The sequence below is a fragment of the Lissotriton helveticus genome, chromosome 3_2 (assembly GCF_964261635.1).
Source record: "Lissotriton helveticus chromosome 3_2, aLisHel1.1, whole genome shotgun sequence".
NCBI lineage: Eukaryota > Metazoa > Chordata > Amphibia > Caudata > Salamandridae > Lissotriton > Lissotriton helveticus.
Window position 1 is genome coordinate 28,208,358 of NC_136062.1, and position 27,328 is coordinate 28,235,685.

The 27,328-nt window shown below is 45.1% G+C and overlaps 1 protein-coding gene across 1 annotated transcript in view; it reads right to left on the reverse strand.

The window, feature by feature from the left end:
• Window positions 1-27,328, reverse strand: part of LOC144826435 (transient receptor potential cation channel subfamily M member 7-like) — a 2,236,140-nt gene that overhangs the window by 1,836,360 nt on the left and 372,452 nt on the right. The window contains exons 4-5 of the mRNA XM_078684762.1: window positions 25,111-25,309; window positions 15,199-15,412 (exon numbers count right to left, since the gene is read on the reverse strand). Coding sequence (XP_078540888.1) covers window positions 15,199-15,412; window positions 25,111-25,309 — 413 coding nt within the window. The remainder of the gene's footprint in view (window positions 1-15,198; window positions 15,413-25,110; window positions 25,310-27,328) is intronic.

Genomic DNA, 27,328 nt, shown 5'->3' on the forward strand with positions numbered 1-27,328 from the left:
AGGGTGTGTGTGAGGGTGTGAGGGAGAGGATGTGTGTGAGGGTGAGGATGTGTGTGAGGGTGAGGATGTGTGTGAGGGTGAGGATGTGTGTGAGGGAGTGTGAGGGTGAGGGGGGGTGAGGGGGGTGTGAGATTGAGGGTGTGCGAGGGTGAGGGGGTGTGAGGGTGTGGGGTGAGGGGGTGTGAGGTGAGGGTGTGTGAGGTGAGGGGGTTGAGGGAGAGGGTGTGTGTGAGGGTGAGAGGGTGTGTGAGGGTGAGAGGGTGTGTGAGGGTGAGAGGGTGTGTGAGGGTGTGTGAGGGTGTGAGGGAGGGTGAGGGGATGTGAGGGGATGTGTGGGTGAGGGGGGTAAGGGGATGTGAGGGTGTGTGATGGGGAGGGGGGTGAGGGTGAGGGGGTGAGAGGGTGTGTGGGGGTGTGAGGGTGAGGGTGTGTGAGGGTGGGGGTGTGTGGGGGTGTGTGAGGGTGGGGTGTGTGAGGGTGGGTGTGTGAGGGTGGGGGTGTGTGAGGGTGGGGGTGGGTGGGGGTGTGTGAGGGTGGGGGTGTGTGAGGGGGTGGGGGTGTGAGGGTGAGGGGGTGTGAGGGTGAGGGGGTGTGAGGGGGTGGGGGTGTGGGGGTGAGGGGGTGTGAGGGTGAGGATGTGTGTGAGGGGGTGTGAGGGTGAGGGGTGTGAGGGAGAGAGGGTGTGTGAGGGTGAGAGGGTGTGAGGGGGTGTGAGGGTGTAAGGGGGTGTGAGGGTGTGAGGGTGTGAGGGGGTGAGGGGGGTGAGGGTGTGGGGGAGGGTAAGGGGATGTGAGGGTGGGGGATGTGAGGGGTGTGAGGGTGAGGGGATGTGGGGGTGAGGGGGGTAGGGGAGTGTGATGGGGAGGGGTGTGAGGGTGAAGGGATGTCAGGGTGTGTGGGGTGTGAGGGTGAGGGTGAGGTTGTGTGAGGGTGGGGATGTGTGAGGGTGTGTGAGGTTGAGGGTGGGTGAGGGTGTGAGAGTGAGTGAGGGTGAGAGGGTTGTGAGAGTGAGGTGGGTGAGGGTGAGTGAGGGTGTGTGAGGGTGTGTGAGGGTGAGGGGTTGTGAGGGTGTGTGAGGGTGTGTGGGGGTGTGAGGGAGGGTGAGGGGATATGAGGGTGAGGGGATGTGAGGGTGAGGGGATGTGAGGGTGAGAGGGTTGTGAGAGTATGTGAGGGGTTGTGAGGGTGAGAGGGTTGTGAGGGTGACAGGGGTGAGGGTGAGTGAGAGGGGTGAGTGTGGGTGTGTGAGGGTGTGCGAGGGTGGGTGAGGGTGGATGGGTGAGGGTGTGCGAGGGTGCGAGGGTGTGTGGATGTGTGAGGGTGAGGAGGCATGAGGGTCCGAAGTAAATGGTGGCAGTGCAGACATTATAAGACAGAGAGAAACACAAATGATAAGATAACAGTGCTCGAAGGGGTTGTGAGAAGGTGGACATGGGATTAAAGGAGAAATGATGAAAAGTTAAGTAGGAAAGAGGCCAGAAAGGAGAGGAGTGGAGTGTGTGGCGGAAACAGGGAAAAGCAGAAAAGAATGACGATGGATCCGAGAGGGTGCAAGTAGGGTCACATGCGGGAGAAGGAAGACTCGTTAGGAGAGTGTGATGAAGCTCTCGGCATTGCTGTGGCAGGGGGGGGAGCGCATTCCTTTGAAATCTGATGCAGGGGGCGGGGGAGCGGATCCCTTAGAAGTCTGATGCCGAGGCTTGTGGTGTTTTGTGCACGCGCCTGGTTCACTTGAACTGTACCAATCCGCAGCAGTTTGGGTAGACTTTTGAAAGCCTCACTATAATCTCGACACAAACAAGCATTGCTAAAGCAATGCTGTAGGTCGAGACCTAAAAATGTGGGCTTTTCTCTCCATGTGAACAAATTAGGGGTTAAGCTCCGTACAGGCTTTGGTATTGACAAGCTAATTGCTTAACTGGCTGACTGTTTTTGCATATACATTGGCGAAAACAGAGGCATATTGCACAGGAATTCGTGGCACTCGGAGACACCGCCGGTTATTGTTCTTGGGGTGGGAGCCATGGAAAAATCCTTTCAAATGCGAAGAGGGCAAAACTGCAGGCTGATTATCAGAGGATCGAGTCACCCGACACCTGAAGGAAGAAGGAGAGGCATAGCGAGCATAGGGGCATAGCGAGCATAGAGGCATTTTGAAGATCAGGCCCTGTCTTTCAGTGTTTTGTTAATGGCCGCCCCAGGCGACTAGTGATTACAATTAGTGCAGAGACGTGTAGCCGTGGCCCAGAGACAAAGGCTTGCAGTAAATTGCCTTCTTCAGTCTGAAAGCCACTGGGACTATTAACAAATGCAGCGGGGAACGAAGTGTGTTATACATTCACTTAAGCCACACAGGGCTCTGGTTTCATGCTTAGAAGATTTCAGATGTCTGGCTAAAACAGGGGCGAGTAAACAACATCTTGTAACTGAGCCGGTGTAATCAGCGAGCACATCAACTCTGAGAAAAATATTAGGATTTATTAGAAATGCAGCCAGTGGCTAAATACAATACGCAGAGCAATCTACAAATGGAGAGGGGGATTCCATTCCCAGGTTGCAGTTTTCTAGACTGTCACGAAGGGGCAATGTGGAGAAGGGCCGGAGAAGAAATTCAACAGTTTTCCCATTGTGATTTCTCTCAGAAGCAGCCAGCTAGCTCTAATGTTAAAGCATGCCAGCGTTACGCGGCTGTTTAACCAAGAACAATGAATATGTTGTTGAAATTTCGTAGAACCGCACATCGATAACGGACACGAAAGTAGGGTTCATGTTTAGGAGTGACCGCCCTTACAAAAAGTATTATGAGCCCGAGCTTAAATATGTATTTTTCGAGAAAAAAATGAAGTGTCAATTTTCAAAATATTTAATCATCTGTAAAGCCCCACGAAACCGCGAACAGTGAGAGAAAAGTGAATGGCTATTGAGCTCCTCGCGTGGCATCAGGGGGGAGGAGGGTGGCCTGCGCGATTCACTTGTGGGAGCGATAATTGCTACCATATGGTGGCGCTCGCTCCCGCAAGTGAATCTCCACAGGTGCACGCGCTGCCATTGAAGTCAATGGAACGCGTGCACGCTTGTGGGTGAAAAAGGGGACCGATGGCATTAGGTCTCCTCCTATGCAGCGCATGAGCGCTGCGTAGGCCGAGACCTAAAAAACGTCATAACCTACTAGATATAGAACTCTACAACTTCCTTAAAATCAGATCAGCCCTAACAAAATCAAACATAAGACACAAACCCTCAATTATCCAGTATATGGAGAATCTGAACAAAGTGGGCCACCAGGTTTCCCACATCTACAGACTACTCCGTCCCGGCTCCTCCAAGCTCAACAATAAAACAACCAGTTACTGGGAATCACAGCTAGGCACCGCACTTAGCCAGCATGAAAGACACCCCTTTGTTGTGCCCATCGAGAAATATGATCTCCCCGGTGTTAGCTCAGACAAAATTCTGGCTTCTGCACAAGATCTACTGGACCCCGGTTCGCTTATCGACCCTGGGTCTGAGGGAAAATGACCACTGCTGGAATTGTGACAGAGAGCAGGGGGACCTGGCACACCTCATTTTCCACTGCACAAAGGTCAAAAAATTTTGGAACAAAATATTCACCTTCATAAACAAAGCTTTAGGGTGCACACTTAAAGAAGAGTTTGCCACACTTAACACCGCATTTATAACATCAGATCTGGACACGCACATGACGGAGACCTCCTAGATCTCCTGCTAACAGCAGCAGTCAAAATAGTACTCACCAAATGGAAGGACACCTCCAAAGCCACCTTTAAGGGGTGGCTCAACTGGGTGAAATACCTGAGAGGAGCCGATGTCACAGCCTTACGTAACACACCATGGAGAAAACCCAACAGGGGTATGTGGGCTTCCTTGGACAATTTCCTATACCAATACGAACCCCCATGAAAGTGCTATTCAGAAACACTCAACGAGCCCATCACCACACTACCCACTAGAGCAGGACACCCTTCCCCTCCTCCCCCCTAAAACTCTTCTCTCTTTCCCCCCTTTCTTTTTCTCTCAGAGTAGACAGATGGACAGGGGGCCGGTCAAGCAAAGATTTTGTTGCAGCCCGACCAATCGGACAGATACCCCCAGCACATTGTACCAATGATTATATGTTATATGTGTTATAGTAGTAATGCAGAGACGATCAAGCTCATGTGCTCTAAGGGTAAACTGTACTACCAGCATCTAAGCCACATGGGCTGCCACCCCTGTATGGACAACGCGATGATGATTAAATGTTATTTGTTGTATGTTGTAAGTGTAAAAACCAATAACATTTTTTTTTTTTTTTTAAAGAGCGCTCATACTCCTGATTAATCCTGGTGACTACCAGACTCTTTCTTTGAACTCAGACACTGGACTATGACCATAGAGTTTAGAATGCACCACCGGTGGGTGGGAGCAGGGGGAAATGTTAGATTGTTGGGGTACCTGTTCTTTACCTGGTCTTAGTTACGGCTTGTCTTGGACCACAACTCCATTAAGGCCATTTGAATGTAGCAGATGTTATGTGTGCAGACCACAAAATTCAATAAAATACAGTTAAACCTAAAGCAGAATCTCTTAGGGAAAAGGGGCAATAACAGACAGGGTGCTCACCCTTTGTAAAGATTAGTATAATGAAGGAAAAAAGTTTCACGTCTAAAGGAAATCAAATGACTCAAACAACATTTAAGACCATGGTAAGTAAGGGGTACACAGATCTTTGAGTTTTGCTCTTCTAGATTGCAACAAAACCTGTTCTGACCTCTTTCAATGAAATGTTAAAGGTGTCTCGCCCCTTGGTGGCTATTTATAGACCAGGTGCGTCCTGAGCAGCCTTCTCATATAAATTGTTAAAATACTCAAACCAACAGGGGCTGATCCTCCGTTATGGAGGAGGTGCGTTGCCCCTCCTGCTACCTGCGCAGCAGGCAAACACATTCCTAAAATGGTAATAAATACATGTGTGTGGCAGGCTTGCGCTGCTACAACCTAAGGTCAGGGGACGGGCTGATTAGTGAAACTGAACTATCCTGCCAGTTCGCATATAAGATTGGCCGGCTACCTACATCCGTCCAATCTGACTTGCGCACTTAAGAGCCTGCAATCCCAGGGCTGAGAAACAGCAGAGGGATTGCAACTACAACAGCAGCTGGCAACATTAAAATATGGTGAGGCACAAATCCCCAAAAACTCACCATATATATGTGCTGTTTGCCGGCCACAGGGTCTGGTCGCCGTCTCACTCTTCTGGAGCTCTCATCTGCATCTAGGGACAGAAAGGAAGGGACTTCCTCACTTGTGCTACGCAAATTCAACCACCCAGAATTGGTTGGAGCAGACTAACCCAGCGCTCATTTTGTGGTGGGGGGGGGGGGGCTGCAGCTGCAATCCCTCGGTGTTTCTCATCCGTCAGATTGCAGGCTCTGCAGTGCACGTCACATTGGCAGAATGTAGGCAGCCGGCCAATCTGATATGCGCACTGGCAGGGGGCTGAAATAATAGTGAAAATGCACTAATCTGCCCCCCCCCCCACCGCCCTCATGCTGTAGCAGCACGTGACTGCCACACATAATAAAATGGTAGTAAGTACCATTTTATAAAGTGTGTGACTGCTGTGCTGGTAGCAGGCGAGGCAACGCTCCTTCACCATAACGGATGAGCCTCAGGCCCCCAGTCTCAAAATGAGCAGTGGGTTTGCCTGCTCCAATCAGCATGGCACACAGGAGGAAGTCCCTCCCTCTTTGGCCCTAGATGCCGAAGAGAGAGCGCCAGGAGAGAGAGACAGAGACCAGACACTGTGGCCGGCAAACACTACATATATATGGATAGTTTTTTTTGGATATCGCTCCCTATCATATTTTAATGTCGCTGCCCGCTACTGCAAACCAGCAGCGGGGTTAATAACTACCTACAACCCATTGTCCAAATGATTACCATTGGAGCAGCTAGATACAATTTCCAAAAGGCTCTCACTTTTTTTCCAGGCATACCTCATTTAGGCCTTTTTTGCCAACTTGATAGGATTTTTATAATCTATCCTCTTTTCTGTGACCAGATCTTGGTCGTGAGTATACTTTAACCGCTGCAGTAGACATCTCTTTAGCTTCGCCACAAGCTCTAAACTATCTTGGTTGGATGGGAGTCTGCCTTCGCCAAGTGCATACTCGCAGGGAAGTTGAAATATGCCATGGTTCAAAGACCTTCTAGCACCACTCCTTACTTGCCAGAATATACAAACATGTCATGAAGCCAGACATCACACCATTCACTACCTTCAGAAACAGTACTTCAGTATCCACTTTTTACCCAGTGAATTTGCCTCACACAACTAATAATGGGTACATCACTGGTAATGAAACTAAAGGTACACTGAACAGAAGAGGCCAACACACTCTCCCAAGTCATGACCATAAACGTGTGCTAGCTTACTGGTCTACAATTAATTTTGCACATATGTATGTACTTCTGTAAGCTGTTACACGAAGTGTAATCAATATTCAATGGCGTATCCCTCCATTTAAAAGGTAAAACATGCATGCATGTCTGAAAAGCAGCGCCGAGAGCAACTAAGTCCCTTGGGCTAGTAAAATCAATCAAAAGCATTCCCTGGAGATCAACACTACCCTTCACAACCTTGGGATCAGTTATCCCATAAACATGCATGGTTCACATACTACCAGTACTGGGTCAAACCCAGTCCAAATCTTGACACGAAATTAAACTATAATTACATTGTGCAGAGCTGAATAATATCTCATGGAAAAGGTATTTGTTATCATCCAAGAAAAAGAACGGGTTGATGAATGTAGCAAAAGGATAATGTTACTTACCCAGTAAGCATCTGTCATCTGTTCTTGGCATGTAGAGCTGTAGATTCACAAGCTGTGCATAGTTCGTCATCTAGTGTTGGGTCCGGATGTTTGCACTTTGTTTTTCTTTGAATTAGTCTTTCCAGTCACAAGGTAGTAGAAGAGTGCTCTTCTAACATCTAAGGTGTGTAGAGCTCTTTCTGCAACTGAAGCAGGTTGAGGAAAGAATACAGGTAATTCTACCGACTGATTTATGTGAAATGCAGATACAACCTTAGGTAAACATTTAGGATTAGTACAAAGAAACACTTTGTCTTTGTGTAGTTGGAAAAATGGTTCTTGTATGGTTAATGCCTGTAATTCACTTATTCGTCTTAATGATGTGATTGCTGTTTTCCAAGAGAGGAACTTTAGTTTGCATTTGTGCATGGGATCAAAAGGGTGAGCCCACCAAGCTTGTGAGGACTATATTAAAATTCCACACTGGAGCTGGTGGAAAGTTTGGTGGTATGACTCTTTTTAGTCCTTCCATGAAAGCTTTGATCACAGGTACTCTAAATAAAGACAAATGCTGTCTATTTTGTGGATATCCCGTAATTGTCGTTCGGTGTAGTCTGATAGAGGTATAAGCTAACGCGGACAGTTGCAAGTGTAACAGATAGCATAAATTGTTCTCTATGGACGCATCAAGAGGGTTGATATGATTGTTACCACAGTAAATACCAAATCTCTTCCACTTAGCTGCGAACCATGGTTGATGTGCCCATGTGGGAGCTACTAGGATTAGTGTGAGAAATGTTTGCCTGAGCTTCTGAACCACTCATGGAATGAGTGGGAGAGGCGGAAAAGCGTAGGCAAATATCCCTGACCAGTTCATCTATAGTGCATTGCCCTTGGATTGCGGGTGTGGGTACCTGGAGGGGAAGCTTTGGCATTTTGTGTTTTGGTGTGTGTCGAACGGGTCTACGTGAGGGACTCCCCAACTTTGAAAGTATGGGAGGAGAACCTGAGGGTGTAGTTTCATTTGTGTATTTGCTGTGTTTGTCTACCGAGGAGATCCGCAATCTGGTTGTTCACTCCTGAGAGATGTCCTGCTTGGAGATAAAGTTTGTGGTGAATGGCCCACCTCCAGATGTCTTGAGCTAAGTGTGACAGTTGGAGAGAGTGTGCCCCCCAGTATTTTTATGTTATACATAGCTGTCATGTTGTCCTTATGAACCAAGACAGCTTTGCTTTCCAGGTGAGTCTGAAACTTCTTGACAGCTAGAAAGATTGCAAGCAGCTCTAGATGATTGATGTAAAGTAACTTCTGCTGTTGACTCCACAAGCCTTGCACTGTGTGTTGTTGCAGATGAGCTCCCCATCCAGTGAAAGACGCGTGCGCTGTAAGTACTATCTGTGGAACTGAGTCTTTGATAGGTCGTCCTATTGACACATTTTGTGTGTTCCACCACTGCAGAGAGCGAGGAGTGCGGCCGCTTACTAACACTATATCAGTCAATAGACCCTGTGACTGGTTCCACTGACTGACTAAGCATTCTTGAAGTGGACATGTGCAGTCTGGCATGGGGACGATTATGATACAAGATGCCATCATTCCCAGCAATTGCATAAAAACCGGAGCTGGAATCCACTGATTGGGTTGAAATTGGAGAATTAAAGCCCAAATATTTAGAATTCTGGCTGCGCTGGGAACTGCCAGGGCTTTTTGAGTATTTAGCGTGGCTCCAAGGTAGTCCTGAGTATTGGCTGGTTGGAGATGTGATTTTGTCGCATTAATTGTTAACCCTAGTTGATGTAGTAACTGGATTATTCCTAAAGTGTGCTGACAGCATTTGCTGGTACATGCTGGCCTTGATGAGCCAGTCGTCTAAGTATGGGAAGACATGGATGCTTTGTCTTCTCAGGTGAGCAGCAACTACCGCCAGAAATACTTTGTGAAGACTCTGGGGGCAGAGGTGACTCCGAATGGGAGTACCTTGAACTGGAAGTGTTAACCAGCTACCACAAACCTGAGGAATTTGCGATGAGCAGGGTAGATTGGTATATGAAAATAGGCATCTTTTAGATCTAAAGTAGACAGAAAGTCGCCTTTTTGCAGCAGAGGTAATACTTAATGCAGTGTCACCGTGTGGAAATGATCTGACTGAATGTAAATATTTAGTTCTCCAAGATGTAATATTGGTCTGAGAGAACCATCTCGTTTGGGTATTAGGAAGTAAAAAGAGTATACCCCCGACCCGTGATGTTGCGGTTGTACGGGTTCAATAGCTCCATTTAGAAGTAGAGACTGAACCTCTTGTTTGAGGAGGTGTAGGTGATCTGGTTAAAGTTTGAGTGATTTTGCTGGAATGTTTAGAAGAGTGTTGATGAACTCCAGGCAGTAACCAGAACGGATAATTTGTAGCACCTAATTGTCTGTTGTTATTGACTGACAGATTGGCAGGAAATCTGATAGTCTTCCCCTGACAGGTGTTAAGTGGTTGGGGGGAAGTGGAGGCAAGTCACTGCTTTGTATTGGAAGGGGAGGTACATGCGTTTGAACCCCTACCCCTGCCTTTTCTGATGTTACCTCTATAACCCCCTCTGAAGTAACCTCTAGATGGAGAGGTTTGGCTATTGCCCTTATAGGTGGAGATGGCCCGGAGGAGGTCTTTTTAAACCCTTCACAGTAAAAGGAGTGCCGAAAGGAACCACAGCTTTGTGCTGAATGAAGGGCTCTCATGGATTTGGCCACTTTAGTGTCCTTCTTCATTTTCTCTAGTGAAGAACCTACCACTGGGCCAAATAGATGCTCTTTATCAAAGGGAGTGTTTAAAATGGAGATTTGCACCTCTGCTTTGAACCCTGCGAAGCTAAGCATGTCTTCTCAAGAGGACACTGGTGTTTACCACTCTAGCAGCAGTGTCTGCAGCATCTAGGGAACATCTTATAGCGTCAGAAATAAGTTGCCCTTCGCACACCAGGTCTTGTGTCTTAGATCTCTGTTCCTGGGGCAAACATTGTCTTAATTGCTCCATCTCGTCCCAGTGCGCACGGTCATATCCTGCTACCAATGCCTGAGTGTTGGAGACACGCCAGAAATTGGCCACCTGAGAGGCCCCCCTTTTTCCAGAAGCATCAATAAGTTTGTATTCTTTATCCGGGGGTGGAGCATATCCTGTTGTCTGGGAGTTGGCCCTTTTCCTTGGACACAACCAGGGAGTCTAGTGGCAATTGACCTTTAATATATACTGGGTCCGATGGTGCTGGGTGTATTTTTTGTAAACTCTAGGGGTAAGAATAAGAGCTCTGACCGGACGTTAAAAATGTCATCTAGGTGCCTGATCATCCCTTTGAGCATAGGTAGTGTGTATGATGCCCTCTGCGTGGTACTGAGGGTTTCATAGAGGAAATCCTCTTCTAAAGACTCCTTATGTATCTGCACCCCATGGTAATTGGCAGCTCTACCCAGCAACTCAATGCAGCCTACACTGTCATCTGGTGGAGAAGCCTTGTTAGAATATAAATCAGGATCATTGCCCTTGGGCGAATTAATATTGTAATCATCCCATGGGTCTTGCATTGGTTGAGTATCATCCCCATCCCTATTGTCATACTCATCATCCTGGTTGTCAGGTGTACGTGGTGGTGAATGTTCAGGTGAAATAGGCTGAAACTGAGGTGAAGGAGGTGAAGGAAGAGGAAGAGGAGGTGGGGAAGAGTTAGCTCCAACTGTCCTCTTCAGTAAAGGAATGTGGTATTCTTCCTCTGTATCAGTCCTTCTTTTTAACATCATTTTAGTGGTGATATGTCCAGTTTGAGGATGAATATACAGCAAGTTTTGGTTCGGATCTGATATGTCGATTGGAGCATCGAAACTGTGTCTTTTTGGTGATTTTGGCACATCTGACTGTTTCGGCGCCGAAGACTTGGGTGTTGATGTTTTAGGATCCAAAGTGTGTTTCGGTGCCGAATGGTGGGGGTCAGTGCCAGACTTGTGTTTCGGCCTGAAGTTCTCGGCTCCAAACTTGATTTGGAGGGAGACTTTTTGGAGCCGGAAGGCTTTTTGGTGCAGAGCCAGAAGGTGGAGCGTCAGAAGCATGGTATCGGTGCCAACCGGTGCCCGAGGGCGCAGGTTGGACCTGAGCCTTCTTCTTTTGTGGAGTTCGGTCTTGGGACGAGGGGGGAGCTGTAATCAGGGTACTTGGCCATGTGGGATGTCGGCCTCTTGGTCGGAGTTAAGCTCTGGCATGGCGATCGGCTCCTGCTCCTCCTCGGTTCCCATGGCCTCACCGGCCTCTTCGTCCGATTGGTGTCCGAAGATGTCCGGAATAGAGCTTGTGTTCTGGCTCTGCATATCTTGACGTCGAGCTAGAAGGTCGCGAAGTGCCTTCTTGGACCGGAAAGCCTGGCAAGTGTCGCAGTCCTGTTCTCTGTGTTGGCGGGACAAACTCAGATTACACACTTTGTGTGAGTCGGTGTGCGGGTATTTTGCATGACACGGAGGGCAGAATTTAAAGGGAGTTTGTTCCATCGACTGTAGGTCGACCCGACGCGGGTATCCCAGATGGCCTTCCATGAGCTTTCCGATCAAAAGTTTGGTTTTTGCAAGTAAATACGATATGCAATAAAAGGGAAAACGCAATCGAAAACAATACCGTCGAGGGTGAGTATTTTGCGCACCGAGGGAAACCACAGGAATGGTGTCGAACCGGAGCGCAGCAAAGGACATCCAAACCCGATAGCGGAAAAAAACAATCAAACAATGGAGTCGATGCCCATGCTCATTATCATCGAAAGGAGGAGTCACTTACCTCGTGACTGGAAAGACGTCTTCAAAGAAAAACAAAGTGCAAATATCTGGACCCAGCACTAGATGGCGAGCTATGCACAGCATGTGAGCTACAGCTCACATGCCTCAAACACATGCTTTCAAAAAGATTCTCATATTAACTAATACAAGATACCCTTTGCCTATTAAAAAAGCAAGATTAAGATCAGAAAAGGAGGTCACATGAGTAAGGTTACAAAGGGACACGCACAAATATCTAACTAGGCAACCACCAGAGGGAGAACACTTTCGAGGCCGTGCAGCTGGAAGATTAAAACACTGGATGAGTTATGGGGTTAAACAGGCAATTTAAAGACCTGTAAGCCCTCACAAACATAATTTGTCTCTTTGCAGCAAAGCAACCCTTGAAGCCTTCCTCTCTGCCTTGACAAGCAGTTGTCGGAGTCAGGTGTGGGGCCACATCAATATTAAGAAGACCACAGAACATACTCCTTCATAATAGGGCAGTTGCAGTCAGACAGAACAGAGACGCAGACCTTTACATCTGATAAAGTAGTATCAGGTTTATGAGAACATTTAACAAGCATTTGCAATGCAATAGGTCTCGCATTATTAAAGTTTGAGCTATTGGTATTGCTAATAATAATGCAACACCAATAGTTCAAACATTCAATAATGCGAGACCTATTGCATTGCAAATGCTGGTTATGTTTTTTAAATAAGCCATGTTATTGTTATTTTTAGCAAACATAATTCAAGTATAGAACACAAAGTAGCGCTTTCTGGGTCGGTAATACAGTTAAATAACCCAGGAATGTAACACAACAACTTAAGAGCTAGAGCCAAGTTTGCCACTAAAAAGAATACATACACATTGAACAGAGTTTTCTTTACACCTCAAGCTGAGCCAGGCAGAAACAACCCAAACAAAAGACTTTTATAGAAGATTGGCTCTTTTTATTGTCTTTTTCCAGCTTTATAAACATTTAAAAGTGTTTAACTGAAACACTGGATAGCCACATACGAAGAAGGGACCTTACTATCAATATGACCCTGCACTTGGCACAAACTGCGACAAAGATTTATATTCTGTGAGTTACAATAATATTTTTTACCTTCCCTCAATTATTTTCCAAATGTATGCACTACTTTGCACAGTATCCATTAATCAGCGTTCAGAGGAGGAAGAGAAGTAAAAGGAAAGAAAAATTTATCTGTGTAACCTTGGAACCACCCCCACGTTATTTTAGAAATTCCACATAGGGATAGCATCTCCCATAGACAGCTCTGCAACCTGCTTCCCATGACCTCTGGGCATGGATGTGAGCTTAACTTGTCTCATGGACCATCAAGCCCAGGATCTTGTAAATGTGATACCAGCACTGCACATCCGGTAATCTGCAAAGACATTTGTCTGGACAGCACAGCCGAAACCCACTGTAAATTTCCAGTATAAGAACACCATCAGTTGTTATCAGGCCTACTGCACACCAAGTTGATCCCATTACAAGGCGCCACACTTATTTTTGTTGCTTTAGTCCATAATCTCCTTTAGTTTCGTCAGCTTCTCTGGTCCTGTCCTTATCAGCAAGGATGACTTTTGCTTGTGTGAGAATCCTTTGGAGGGATCTATGGATATCTACGAGGATGTGCACCAGGAGGTTCACCTCGGTTTATTCACCCTTCTGTCCGCCTCAAAATATAGTGTGTTTAACATGTCCACTGGAGCGCAAGGCCAAACTCACAACGATTTAATGTAGTGCTTTGTCATCAGGTAAACCGACGTCATGAGGAGTGTATACATGCAGTGAGGAGACGAAGTCCCTTTGGCCGCCGCAAGTATTATTTATTTAATTTTTTTATGTAAGCAGTTTTATATAGCGCTGGCTAGACCCAGAAGTGTCAGAGCGCTTTACATATGGTAAGCATTTTTACATAGTTAAATCAGTTAAATTTTTACATTGTTATGTCAGTTACATGAACGAATCATGGCATGGAGAAAAGCTGAGTTACATTCATTACTAGAGCCTAAAATATGATAGAAAACAAGTCCAATGGTGCGTAGAGTGGGGATAGAGGGGAGTTGGAATAGAGAACAGAACTAGGCAAATGGTCAGGGAGGATCGAACATCAGGGGAACAACACAGTTAGGGTAAGCGAGTAGAAACCAAACCGGAAAGTGTCAAATAGAACAGCAACATCCAGAGCCGGACCCCTTGCTGCATCGGGTCGGATTAGAAATGGGAAGGGACAGGGAGGGGGAGAAAGGGAGCATAATGATGACCATACGAGTAAAGGGGGTGTGCAGGAGTTCCAGTGGGGAGATCGATTGAGGCAATGGTCAGACTGGAACGCACAAGGCGCTGACCGGAGAAAGGAGTAAATTTGAGAAACAGAAGAGACCGCAAGATTGAGGATCCAGGAATGAACCCCGTTAACAAGTTCTTAAGGAAACCTACCCCGTTGTTGCTGTGGGGAGAGGGACTAGAAAATCCAGTCGCAGTCCCAGCGATGCGAAGCAGGACACCATGCAACCCCATCTCAGGCTCGGGAGGCAGGGGAACGGCAAAACAGAAAGCAGCTCCACATCCGCGGAGGAGAACTGGGAGGGCGAGGGCTTCCCGCGCATGTGCGGTACATGTAAATTTCACGTGCCCTGCGGCTCATGCCCAGTGGCGGCGCGTGTGGCCGGTGTAAGCAGCGCCTGTTCCCTTCCGGGGCTCCCGTGGTGAAGAGGGAGCCCCGGCACCACAGAGGAAGTGCGGGAGCTGAAGTCCCGGGAGAGTGGCAGTTAGCAGTGCGGGGCTCCCATGCCTAAGGAGGGAGCCCTGCATAGTGCTGGCAGAAATATGGAGGAGCTGAAGTGCTCCGGTACCGCACCGCAGCCAGCCGCCAGACTGTGCGAGTGGGGGATTCTTCATTTGTGCAGATGAAGGCACAGTGCCAATGTTTATTTCCTGAGCGGGCCCGCAAGGACCGCTCCAACGATGGGGTGATTTTAAAAAAAAGTGAAAGTGAAACTGCATGGTGCATGCTGGCTTGCGAGGACGGAAGGGGGACAGGAGATGTGCACACCGAGTGGCGTGCGCCTACACCTGCTCAAATCGCCAAAAGCTCTGCGCGTGCCCATCTCCTGTCCCACTTCCAAGGCGAATCCACAACAATAGATCTCACTGGCGACAGCCCTTCGCTCTGCGTTCGCCAGGCGAAACCTAAAAAGGACTTATAATGAAATGTCAATGAGCTCTCAAGAGCAGCAATGGCGGCAGCACACGGATTCTGAGAGGCTGCCAAGGGGAAATTATCCCCAGAAAAAAAGGTAATAGATGCATTCATTCAAATCAAAAAAGTATTACAGACAAAACAAATTATAATGCTGCATATACTAGCCGGGTCTCTTGGCTTAGTGGACTAAAGCATCCACTGTATGGGGCCTTTGTTTGACCTCATGGTCACAGGTTTCAATCCAGGTGGGTCCACTCAGACTTTCATTCTTCTGAGGTCGATAAAATGAGTGCCAAAATGCCCACGGGTTAATGTCCGCTTTACAAATATATATGGTATATGTAAGCTTTACAAATAGATATGTATTGTCATATACTACACCTGTATTGACACCACCAGTCACTATCCAGGCTCCGGTTGTCACTGCTGCTTTGATAAGACCTTTGCCAATCAATTGTTTGATACGTGGGTGAAGCTCAAACTTTTGCATTCCACCATGTACGGAGATAACGAGCTTGGGCAGCTCCATCTGCCATTCCTTCAGCATGAGCTGTAAAATAGCTTCAGGTTTCGAGTCATGAGACAACCTCACATACTAGGAAGGAAAGTTTATGATACAGATTTCATTAATTCATTTTTATGATAAATCACAGATTAAACAGTACACAATCCAATTAAACGATTAAAAACATAAATACATTTACAATTTAAATGACTAAAAATAAAAATAAAAATGTGTTTTCCTGTAAGTGTTTAAAGCATTTCGGATGAAAATGACGACACACGCTGCCAGACAGAACATTATTTTCAGTTTGAATAGAATCCGATAAAAAAGAAAGAAAAACAGAATAAATAGCTCGGCATCTAGTTAAAGTAGCATTTCAGACTATTGTTGTTTTATTTCAAAGCATGCAATGCCTAAGAACAAAAGTTACTTACCTGTAAACTGTGGTTCTCCAGTATTGGTATCTTTCATAGATTCACATGTTTGAATCATTCCCCATTGTCGGAGTGGGAGTCCCGCGGTAAATGAAAATAGCAATAAATATGCATAACAGACATATTATAGGTAAATTAGAACGAGGAAGGAGGAGGAGTTCGGTAAACCAGAACTGGCGAGGCCACCTGGGAGCTATTAGGAGTATGTGACAAGGCTCCTTCTTCATTTTCCGGAGAACAATGGGAACCAACGGTATCGGTGCAAAAGCGTAGGCATAGATCTGCGACTTATTAATCAAAAACGCATTCCAGCACGAGTCTTGTTGGGGAAGCCAACTTGCGCAGAATGGGCATTTGCGGTTCAGGCTGGTCGCGAACAAGTCCAGATAGGGTCGAACCCACTTCTGAAATATACGATCCAACGTTGGTTGATGGAGCTCCCACGAGTGATTGGACACGGTTGACCTGCTGAGGGAGTCCGCTAGGATGTTGGACACTCCCGGAACATGGACCGCTGACAGAATTATTTGGTGTTGGATCAACCAATCCCAAATTTTCTGGGCTTGCTGGGACAGCAGAGTGGATCTTGTCCCTCCCTGTTTGTTTAGGTAGTGCATACTTGTGTTGTCCGTCCGGATCAACACTGATGCCCATAGAATGATGGTGCGAAAAGATTTTAGGGCCAGGAAGATCGCTAGCAACTATAAAAGGTTGATATGCCAAGTCTTTTGTTGAGCATCCTATTTGCCGTTGACTGTTAGTCCTTTTCCTATTAACTTCTAGCTTTTTACTTTCTGGTTCTAATTTACCTATGATATGGCTATGTTATGCATATTTATTTCTATTTTCATGTACCCTGGGACTCCCACTCCGACGACGGGGAATGATTCAAGCATGTGAATCTATGAAATATACCCCAATACTGGAGAACTCTAAATTATCTTGTGTACAGGTCCTCTAGTGTTTAAGATTACCATTGGAAACCTGCTGATGCAGGAAATGCACATTCAGAAAAATAAATACCGTAATTTGCAGTTCAGGGAAGGACATGGTGGCAAGCCAATAAATTCAGAGTGATCATGGTCCATTTAATTATTCTAAAAAGAGCATGCACTGCCAAAAAATTCTTTTAAATGAAACTGGGGAGGTCCTGTGATAAGAAGAGTAAATTCGAAATGTGGAAAATCTCTGTATGTCACAACCCAGAACACTTCTTAAATTGTTCGTTTATATGTAATGGCGACTAAAACATTAGAACATTTAAAATTGCCTTTTTAAATTTAAAACAATCTTCAATAAAAACCAAATTTTAATTGAGTAGAGTACACCCATTTTAGAATCGACTAAGCTTTGCCTCATGGTGGAAACTGTGTGTATCAATTATAAGTCCCAAAGAGATCGGTTAGAGTAATACAGATAGCTTCAGACTTTCTTCTAAAACCTATTAGGACAGCTCTCCTTACCTGGATGAGCCGAAGAAGGCAACTTCTTTCTGACTCCAAAGGCTATTGCGGAAGCTAGTGAAAGATGAGCATTGAAGAAGAGAGCACCATGTGATCCCTATATTCCTGCTGCCCTGGAGGCTCCTGTGTGGCTGATGAAAGAAAAGTATCCGCTGCTATGTCCAGAACACTCGAGCACAATCAAACTGAGATTTTGGAGAAGCCCTGAATTGCAGTATCTTAAAGCTAAATGTGGTTTTAACTGGAGTAGTTATAGTGTCATACTAATTTTCGAGGCAACGCTACTGGCGATTTAAAGGTAGCTACATATTTCACTGGTGAAATATTTTAAAATACCGAGCCTGAAAAGTCTTAAAAAAAGAATCGGTCCAGGCTCTTGGAGGTTGCCCAATTTGGAATTGTTTGCAATTCACAGCTCCACAAAGAGGCACCAGTTATTGTTCAATCTCAATATTAAAACACAAGCAGGAATAGTGGCAATGAAGAAGAATCTGTGACTTGTTCTTAGAGGTGTCAGAGAAGGTCTCAACATTTTGACATGGACAAGGGCCCCACACCATCCTTTCGAGGCTGGGAGCTTTGTTTTCCAATTGCACCAGCTGGAACTGTAAATGGTTCTGTAAGCCACCACCTGCCAAACTCTGTGCTCATCAAGGATGTGAGAATCTGAATTTTCCCAAGGCAATAAAGCAAAAGAAGAAGCAGAGCAACTGTTCAGGGACCCTTGATCAAACAGTAGATTATATATATTAAAGTGGTTCCAGTGTATTACTGGCTTTCACATGGAAGGGAGAAAAATTTAAATACATAAAAAAAGAAAATAGACATTCAACATTATCGAATGAGAGAGAAAACAGTAATGTTCGACCAATGTTATTTAATCAAATTGGGGATGCATTTTTATGAAAAATCGTAGGAACAAACCAAACAAGGCATCAAATTCACATGAGTGGTGCCCAGGGGGAACGGGGAAGGGAGAGTTAGAAAGTAAGTGATGGGAAGGAGAGTTTGGTGACGGTGACAAACATATCACAAGCAGTTTTGGTATATATTGGTCATATAACGGGTAGTCAAAGTCCACATACATATTTGCCATATAACACATGAGATCACAGTTTATATATCACTGTCGATTGGGTATTGGCAGATGTTCTAAAGTCGACGTTTCGACTCCTATATCCGTAGGTATCTTGAACCTTACTGCCGGGGTCTTCCTCAGGACAAATGTGAAGTGAAAAGAGCTTGGTGCACCTAAAAAGAGGGACAGTGTATCAGTACCAGACTATAAACTACAAAACTACAACAGAGTCCCATGGAGTTGGACAGAGTTACATAAAATTACCATAAGTGTTGCGGCTGAAGGGGAAGGTTTCTCTCAGAGATCAATTATTGAGAAAAAAGGGGTCTCCGTGGCTCTTCAAAGTATAATGTGTTGATAGGAGTGATGTGTCACCTGTGTAATAAAGGTGACCATTAACCAAAATGAAAAGGGCGTAAAAAGGGCAAATTCCAAAATGAAGGAAACCGCTGCGCACTTACTGAATGTGCGTGTACGGCGTGCAAAGTTCCAATCTGTCAAGGGATTTCTTCTCTGGAGGGCATCATAGTCCCGAAATTCAATATGAATGAAAACAAGCCTGAGTCAATCAAAGGCAGTACACTGAATGAATCTGGGGAGGATAGAAGAAACCAGCTAAGAAACCAATTAATGAAAGAAATCGGGTAAGTACTTGAGAAGAGACAAGAACAGAGTGCTATATCCGGGATGAATCTTAAAATGATTATAGCGTCACTGGAGTCTAGAAATTAAGTCCCACATTCCCTATCAACTTTCATGCAGACGCAATGTAGTCTGCCATTGCAAGGGTGACGATTGCATTCGGGTAAGTTTAATGAGCTCGCCGGGAGTGGGAAGTATCCCAATGTACTAGAGCTAAAATGGCACACAGACACACTCGTTGTGTCGTGACCAATGAACATTAAAAACAGTTGTGACTGAGTTGTTGTACCAAGATGCTCATTAGTGTGCCCATCGTTGTGGTCGCGGGCTCGAAGGAGTAGTTGTTGACGGCTAAGACTACTAGAAGGATAGGTTCCGGCATGTGCATGAGAGCACTGCGCATAGGGCGGTTGCCGTGAAACGAAAAACAGCTTAGTTGAAAAGAACAGGCGGGTGACCTAAATGTGATAAGCCGTTTGACACACCACCACACATAGAGGTTAATATTCTAATCTTGTTTGTGAATGTTAAAAAGAGACAAATTAATTGAAAAAATTGAAATAAAATACTGGTGTGCTAGTGCCTAAATCGATGGAGCAGTCGTGTCGTAGAGGGCCGTGAACAGATTGTCGAGCACACAAGCAGGGTGCTAAAGGTATCTTACCTGGTCGGCAACTTGACAGCGTCTTGGGAACAGCCTGTACTCGGCGCAATGTTGTCAGATATACGGAGAAAGCTACGCTACAAGCGTGCAGTTTCACACTCTGCGTGATGCGTCAAAAGATAGTCAAAAGTGAAAAAAGACTCAGAAAATATGGTAACCAGTTGTGTGAGTGGGATATATGTAATATCGGCATTGTAGGGATTAGAGTGGTGTTTGCAAATGATTGGCGGTTGTAGAGGAATACTCGTGTATCGCACATATGTCTGCGTAGGGCCTCAATGTGGATAGAGGAACAATAATTCATCTAAAATGTGGCTTCTTTTGGTGGAGAACATCTCCCAAAGCATAACAGAGACATCTCGTGGGTCTATTGTCCCGTACACTAAGGTCATATATTCCATTGTTCATACATACAAATGGTGTAGGTGCTTTAAAAAGCGGTAATAAAAAACATCTCCTATGCATTTAATACAAGATTCATCAGTCTATGAATTGGCATATGCAAGTTAAGCGAGATTTTGGAGGCCAACATAACGAGCAGGAATGGCAATTACTTAACCAGAAGTGAACAGTTAACTTCATAAGTGCATACATGGCAAATGACCAACTTGTACAGGGTTCATAAACACATCTCCTATACATGTAATACAGGGTTCATCAGTCTACGACTTGGCGTATGCATGTTGAGCCAAATCCTGGTGGCCAACATGACAGGCAGAAATGCCAGTTAATTAATCAGAAATGAAAAGTCAATATCGTAAGTGCATACTTGACAAATAACCGACTAGTCCAGGGTTCACATGATAGTCTAACAATGCTATTGTGCGAGCCACCTAGGGATATAAAGGGTGGCCTTTGCAAGGACAGCTCATGGTGGGACAAACATCATTGTTTGGGGAGTCTATTGTATACTTAGACTTGCCAGCTGGGCATTACTGGTATCCTGTTCATTCAGCCCATTGATAATGGAGTCCATTTGGATTCTCTTATATTTAGAATGGAGCTGATGTCACCTCCTCTCGGACCCAGGTCTGCTTTTTCCAGTACAAGCCATTTCATTTGGTCTGGTGTGTGGCATTGATTGACAAAATGTTCAACAAGAGACGCTCCTGGCACATGGCATCGCATCCTGCTCTGATGCTGAAGGATCAGTAGATTAATCACATATCCCAAGTGATGCTCACTGTAGATTCCTTACCTTAAAATATCCCCAGCCGTCAGACAAGATCCAGAAAGTTTATCGTCCGCAGTACCCCTGCGTGTCGGTAGGTGGCGTCGTGCGGCTCCGCGTCTGTCACTGGGGTCGTAAGCGCCGAGATGACATCACGGAGACTACTAAGGCGCCACCCATGCACGCGGACATCTGTTCTGTACACGACTTTCCGTACCAGGAACGCAGAGCCATGCAAGCAACTGACCACTGATGCCATGAAACTAGGGCCCTGAAAAGGATGACCTTAACCCTGGAAATTAGTTCGCAGAACGGGGAGGATGGGTGGGGCGGTAAAGAATCTATCACTAACTAATGTCTCTTACAGATAAATCTTTACACAAGTAGTAACTCGTGCATCTGAAAGACACGTTAGTCATAGATTCCTTACCTTAGAATAGATACCCCAGCACCAACCCAGGTCGTGGGTCTGCGAACAAGATTACACCAGAAAGTCATGGAGAACAGAACGGCCAAAGAAGCCGTCTCTCCGGACTTGACTGTCAAGTCAGTAATGCTTGGTAAATGTGTGCAGTGAAGCCCCCGTAGCTGCCTGACAAATGTCCTGCAAGGGAACGCCGCGTCCCAAGGCAGTAGTGACTGCTGTTGCCCTGGTAGAATGGGCACGCAGCCTCACAGGAGGCTCCTTCTTGTCCAACACGTAACATGCTTTTATGCGCATAACAACCCACTGAGTGATGGTACGTTTGTGCACAGCCCAACCATTTTTGGCGCCCACGTATCCAACAAAGAGTTAGTCATCCACTCGGAACAGTTGTGTGCGCTTCAGATTTAATGAGCGCACATTTTGAGTCCAGACGGTGGAGCCTCCCTTCCTATTTTGAAGAATGCGGAGGCGGAAAGAAGTTGGGCAAAGTGATGGTCTGCCCGATGTGGAAGGGCGTGACAACCTTTGGCAAGAAGGAAGGACGGGTACTTAAAACCCCCTTGCCCGGATAAACAGAAAGGAAAGGAGGTTTGGAAGCCAGAGCCTGGAGCTCACTCACTCTTCTGGCAGAGGTGATAGCTACCAGGAAAGCAGTCTTGAGAGTGAGAAGACGCAAAGGACAGTTATGAAGGGGCTCAAAGGGAGCGCACATCAGATCTGTCAAAACAAGGTTTAAGTCCCATTGAGGCATTATGAAAGGCACAGGAGGAAATGTGTGCGTAATGCCTTTCAGGAAACGGTCAACAACCGGAGATTTAAAAAGAAAAGGCTGATCTGGAAGCCGTAGAAAGGGGGAGATGGTCGAAAGATAACCTTTGATAGTGCCCAGAGCAGAGCTTCGCTGGGCCAAAGAAAGCAGAAACAGAGGGACCTCAGAAAGAGCGGCAGAGAGGGGATCCACAGCCTTTGCTGTGCACCATGCCACAAATTTGTTCCACCTGCTGGCGTATACCGTCTTAGTGGAGGGACGCCTGGCTGCCAGAATGACATCACAGACTTTGGGAGTAAGATCGAAGGCTGTCAACTGTCACCGCTCAATCTCCACACATGGAGGTGGAGGCTGGACAGGTTCGGGTGGAGGACCGTCCCCTGGTGCTGCGACAGAAAATCCTCCCGGAGAGGCAGTCGGATCGGGGGATTGATCGCCATGCTGAGTAGCTCGGGATACCAGTATCTTAGTGCCCAATCCGGAGCCACAAGGATGACTTGGGTCTGGTCGCGCTGGCACTTCCACCCTGCATGCTAAACCAATAACCAGGATGGTAATTCATGGTTACTGACAGGACGCATGTTTGGTGTGCCTCTACTGATTAAAGGATCTCACTAGGCCTTAGCACACATACTAGACAAAATCAAAAACCACAATACTAAATACCTGCAGTCTAGCATTCAAGAAATGGGAACACACTTGTACACCATGCAGGCAACATTTCTATCCCAACAGTCCATCTGACCCTTTCCAGGACATACGGGTGCAAACGTTCCTACACTGCATCCAGTCACTTCAGTCATACATTGCTATCCCAATGCATCCTTCACAGCACATCATCATTCACAACTGTTGCATCTTGTTCGGGATCCAATCACTGATATATTCACAGTATATTAAAAACAAACGCTCAAGCAAGTGTAAAACAGAGGAAGATGATCATGGATTCCCTAGTCAGAGTAGTTGGCGAACGGATTTGAAGAAACACAGGCAGCATTTCCCTTCAGCTTTTCCATGTATAACACTACTGCTCTGACATCGGGGAAGAATGCGGCATATCCTCAACCATGATTTTAACTTTACCACAGTGAAGCATGGCGTAGGTGAGATATTTAGCTATCAAAGCTTTTTTTTTTTTAAACAGTCAAGCTGCCTGCAAGCTCAATGGGCAGCAAGTACTAAGTCTGGATCGACATTAAACTTTTAGTTATTATAACAAAAATTATGATTTCCTGGCATCTGATCAGATGTATTCCTGATCTCTAAATTTTAAGACCCTAGGAATAATTGGTTGGTCTGAGGCTTCACGTTGGGTAGAAGAAAATATCAGCTGACGTAGCTTCAGGCAGGATATTTTAAATCAGTTTTCCACCAAGAGCTTCATGGGTCCAAATTAAGGTCTCTAAAGTGTTCCCACAAACCAATACTATTCCTGTGATCCCCTCCATCCTGATCTTCAAGTCAGGCACAGTTATGTGTTGCCTACATCTTAAAAAGCAATGTTCAAGGCACTCTGCATTCTCTACAGGGTACCCAAGGAGGAAAAGGACCACTATAGCTGTTGAATGTAAGAAGTACATAAAAAGACACCATGCTCCCAGCTTGCATCACTATTTATCTCACAACCTTACTATAAGAAATAGTAAGGAGCCATTGCTTTCTGAATATAAGCCACTAAGTTCTGAAACGGACTACCAGACAGTTTCAAGCATTCAGGAGCATATACAAAATAATTAGGTAATGCTACAAAAAAATGTGCTGCTTTATGCAGCATAATTTGACTTTTCTTGACACATATTTTAGTAAACCCTGCCACATAATTTGGTCCTCTCCTGCTGCATAACTGCAATGGTCCTCACGAAAGGCAATGGCTCGTCTTCAGGCGGTGATGTGAAAGTAACCAGCAAAAGGAGTGGCATTGGAACAGAAGTCTGCACCGAAGCTGGTGCCGAAGCCATAACCAGTTCACGAGACAAAGACTGTGCCAAGGCTGAACCCTCAACGGGACTTCAACTGTAGGCCTCTGCTGGTTCTTGTGAGCCGAAGAAGTGCTAGAGGGGTAGCTGGAGGTGTGTCAAATATGTTCAGTATGGCCTCTGTAAAGACTTCCATTTGCATGTAATGTCACCGAAAGACTGAGAAATTTGTATTGCACCTGAACCAACCTCTGAATCTGCTCTTCAGGAGATCGATCGTGAGACCAAGATGCAAGCTGACACCCTCCCTCAAGCCTTCGGAGTTCCAGTGTGGCGTGAAGGGGCTGACTCACTTTGATTTCTTGTGCTTCTTTTTGGACTTAGCCGAAGACTTTAACCACAACGAGGACCTGCTCGGTTAATGACTTTAGTAGTGGGAACAGGACATTCCTTTAAACTTCGACCAATCACAGTGTGGAGTCTTCTGATGCTTGGTGATAGAATTTCACCTTGCAGGTAAGTACGACCTTTGGGTTCAACCAGGGGTTGTGTTCAGACTCGGGGCACCACAGGCATACCACATGGGGATCTGTCACAGACATTTGTTAGCGACAGTCCCTACAAGGTCCAAACCATGTTGGTTTGGTGGGGGTGATTTATTTCCGTTGCACACTTGTAAAATTTGATGAATAATACTTAAAGATGAGACAAGTAGATCTTAAGGTACTTATCTGAAGGCACAGAAAGAAAGGAACTGACATCAGTACACCTGGAAGTCTCTTATAAGACACCTTAGTCACTTACAAAGCGGGATGCTGTTGGCGTGCACCCACACGTCTGTAACAGACATTTGTTTGTGACAGTCCCCCTGCAAGGTACAAACCCGGTTGTTTGCGGGTGGGGTGATGATACATTTGTGGAGTCGAGTTCCAGATACGCGTCTGAAGGCGAGAAAAGAAAGAAGAATACTATAAAAGACAAACCTGGAAGATGGCAGGAAAAATCCAATAGGATAGGGTGACAATGACATATGTGGGTTTTCAATAGACTCCTGAAATCCCGGCGACTTTGTTGGGTCTTTCATTGGGTCAGCCAAGGAATTCCAGCCGCTGGTTGCAACTCTTATGAAGGATTGTTCAATGCTGCTGTGTTGTCTTTCAAAACAGGTAGAGAGAAAATAACAATTTACGTTATTATTCCCATCAATCATATATTTGGACATACCTTTGCTCTGTATGAATGTGAACCACCTTGAAAGTTAATGACACCATAGGCGTCTGTTGGACTTTCTTCTGTGTGCTTCTCTACAGACCATTCTTCAATTTCTTGATTTAAATTTTCACCCAGTTTCACATCTGAATATTTCATAGCAACACTTGCAGTAAAACAAGCATGCTGTCTTACAAGGCGACCACAACAGCACCTGACAAAAAAGAATATTGCAAATTAGTTTAAGTCTTAAATGCTATGTTGCCGTTTAAAATGTTTAACAGCCTGGAAAAAGTGATGTTACATATTAAATATTATTCAGAGTTTTCACAATTTCTGATTTAGCATAATCGCTTAACATATTTGAAGCAACCAACATGACAGTATACTCCACTCTTTGTGATAGTTATCGTATACTCAGTTTAACCAAATGTATTAATTTGACCATTCCTGGTTCTCTAATTTTGTTTAACCTAGTTGCTTTGAGCATTATTCCTAGATGCTCTGCGTCTCCTGATTATCTTGTGTACATTTCTCTAGCGTTGATAGTTAGTGCATGTATTACGTGATGTTGTCCTCTTCAGTTCTAATTGGGTATTGCTGGAGGGACTCACAGAAGTTCTGAGGTCTAGCTATTAGATTCACCATTATAGAAATCTGCCAGTTCAGTACAGGGTACCATATCTACCACTTGAATTTAGTGGTGAGGCCCACTATCACTCACTGATTTCAGAAAATCCAATCGAACATACCAATGAATGTAAACAACCAGAGACCTAGATTCTGTGCATTAAACCTTAACATGTACGTTTCTGTACAATAGTCCATAATAAATGAAAATAGTGCTCTGTGAAATTAAGTTATGACACAGTAAAAGTTTGTATAGTAATATAAATGAGAGCGTGTTAGTAAATTAGGCAACATACAATAATGAGGACAGCTAAAGAGCTAATACATATTGGAATCAGTGACTGTTGTAATGATTGGATCAATTATTATATATCCACAATTCCTAACTGACCAACTTGTGAATTAAACTGTCTTTGTGCCCAATACGGTCAACGACATTTCGACCTATACAAGGATTTAAAAGGTCATCAGGATGAAAAACACTTTTGGAGAGTTGAGCGTGCCTCATTCTGGATAGCGCTTTCCAATTCAATTCAGATGTACTTGTAAGCTCTGCAAAAGTGTTTTTCATTCTGATGATGACCCTTTAAATTCTTCTAGGAGTTGAAATGTGGGAATAATATTTATGAATAATGTAGTTGCTCCTTAAAGTAACTTAGTTTACATACCACAAGTTCTATGATGTTAATTTGTTTATGTAATGTATCTTTAGAAGTACAGTATTTGTGAAACCACTTCAAGCCATGTCGAATGTCGTTTTTCACTTCTCTGAAACAATAAATGGGTGTCTTTCTGGTATGTGGTAAAGGGAAAAATAGGAAGGTGCTTCGTAAATACAAAAAGAAAAGACAGAGGCAAATTATTTTCCAAAAACACATACCTGAAGTGCCTGATGTTATAGACAGTGCAGATAGTATACTAGTGGAGACTCCCGCCAAAGAGGTAGTGGGTTGCATTAGTAACAATGTATTGGAAGGTACCCCCGCTGAAGGTACTATGAATGGGGTAGCTCCATGCTCTGTGGTAAATGTACTAGAACCCCAAGTATCAGTTGTGGAGGATATAAGAAACACGCCTATAGTAACAAGGGTACTTAATCCATCTGCATCTACTTTCCGGCCCCAACCTGAAGTGGTTAAGAGTTCATTTATTCTGCCTTTGAAAGCACCTACTATATGTGTGGATACTTTGACATTGGATTTTCTTCCCTTATTCGATTCAGATCTAAAATTGAACAGATCTTGGTTGCTTAATGGCTTTAAAGAAATTGAAAGTTTAAAACTCATTCTGTCAAATGATATTGATTTGGTTTCACCAATAAGATCTGAAAATGGGCAACAAGTAAGGGTAAAATTTTACTCTAAAATAATTGCTAATCTTGTATTCCAACAAGCGGAAGTATTTCAACGTAGAGGGATTGATGTGTTACCAATTGTTAATAATGGACAGTGTATTTTCTCTAGAGAAAGAAATACAAAGTTGGGTGCTAGGCAGGAAGACCCATCTATTTGTAATAAAGATCTACAAATCTGGGTCTCTAGAGGTAAACGAATGGTCTCTCAGGTACTCCCTCTCCCTGATAACATTGATACTCCTCTAACAG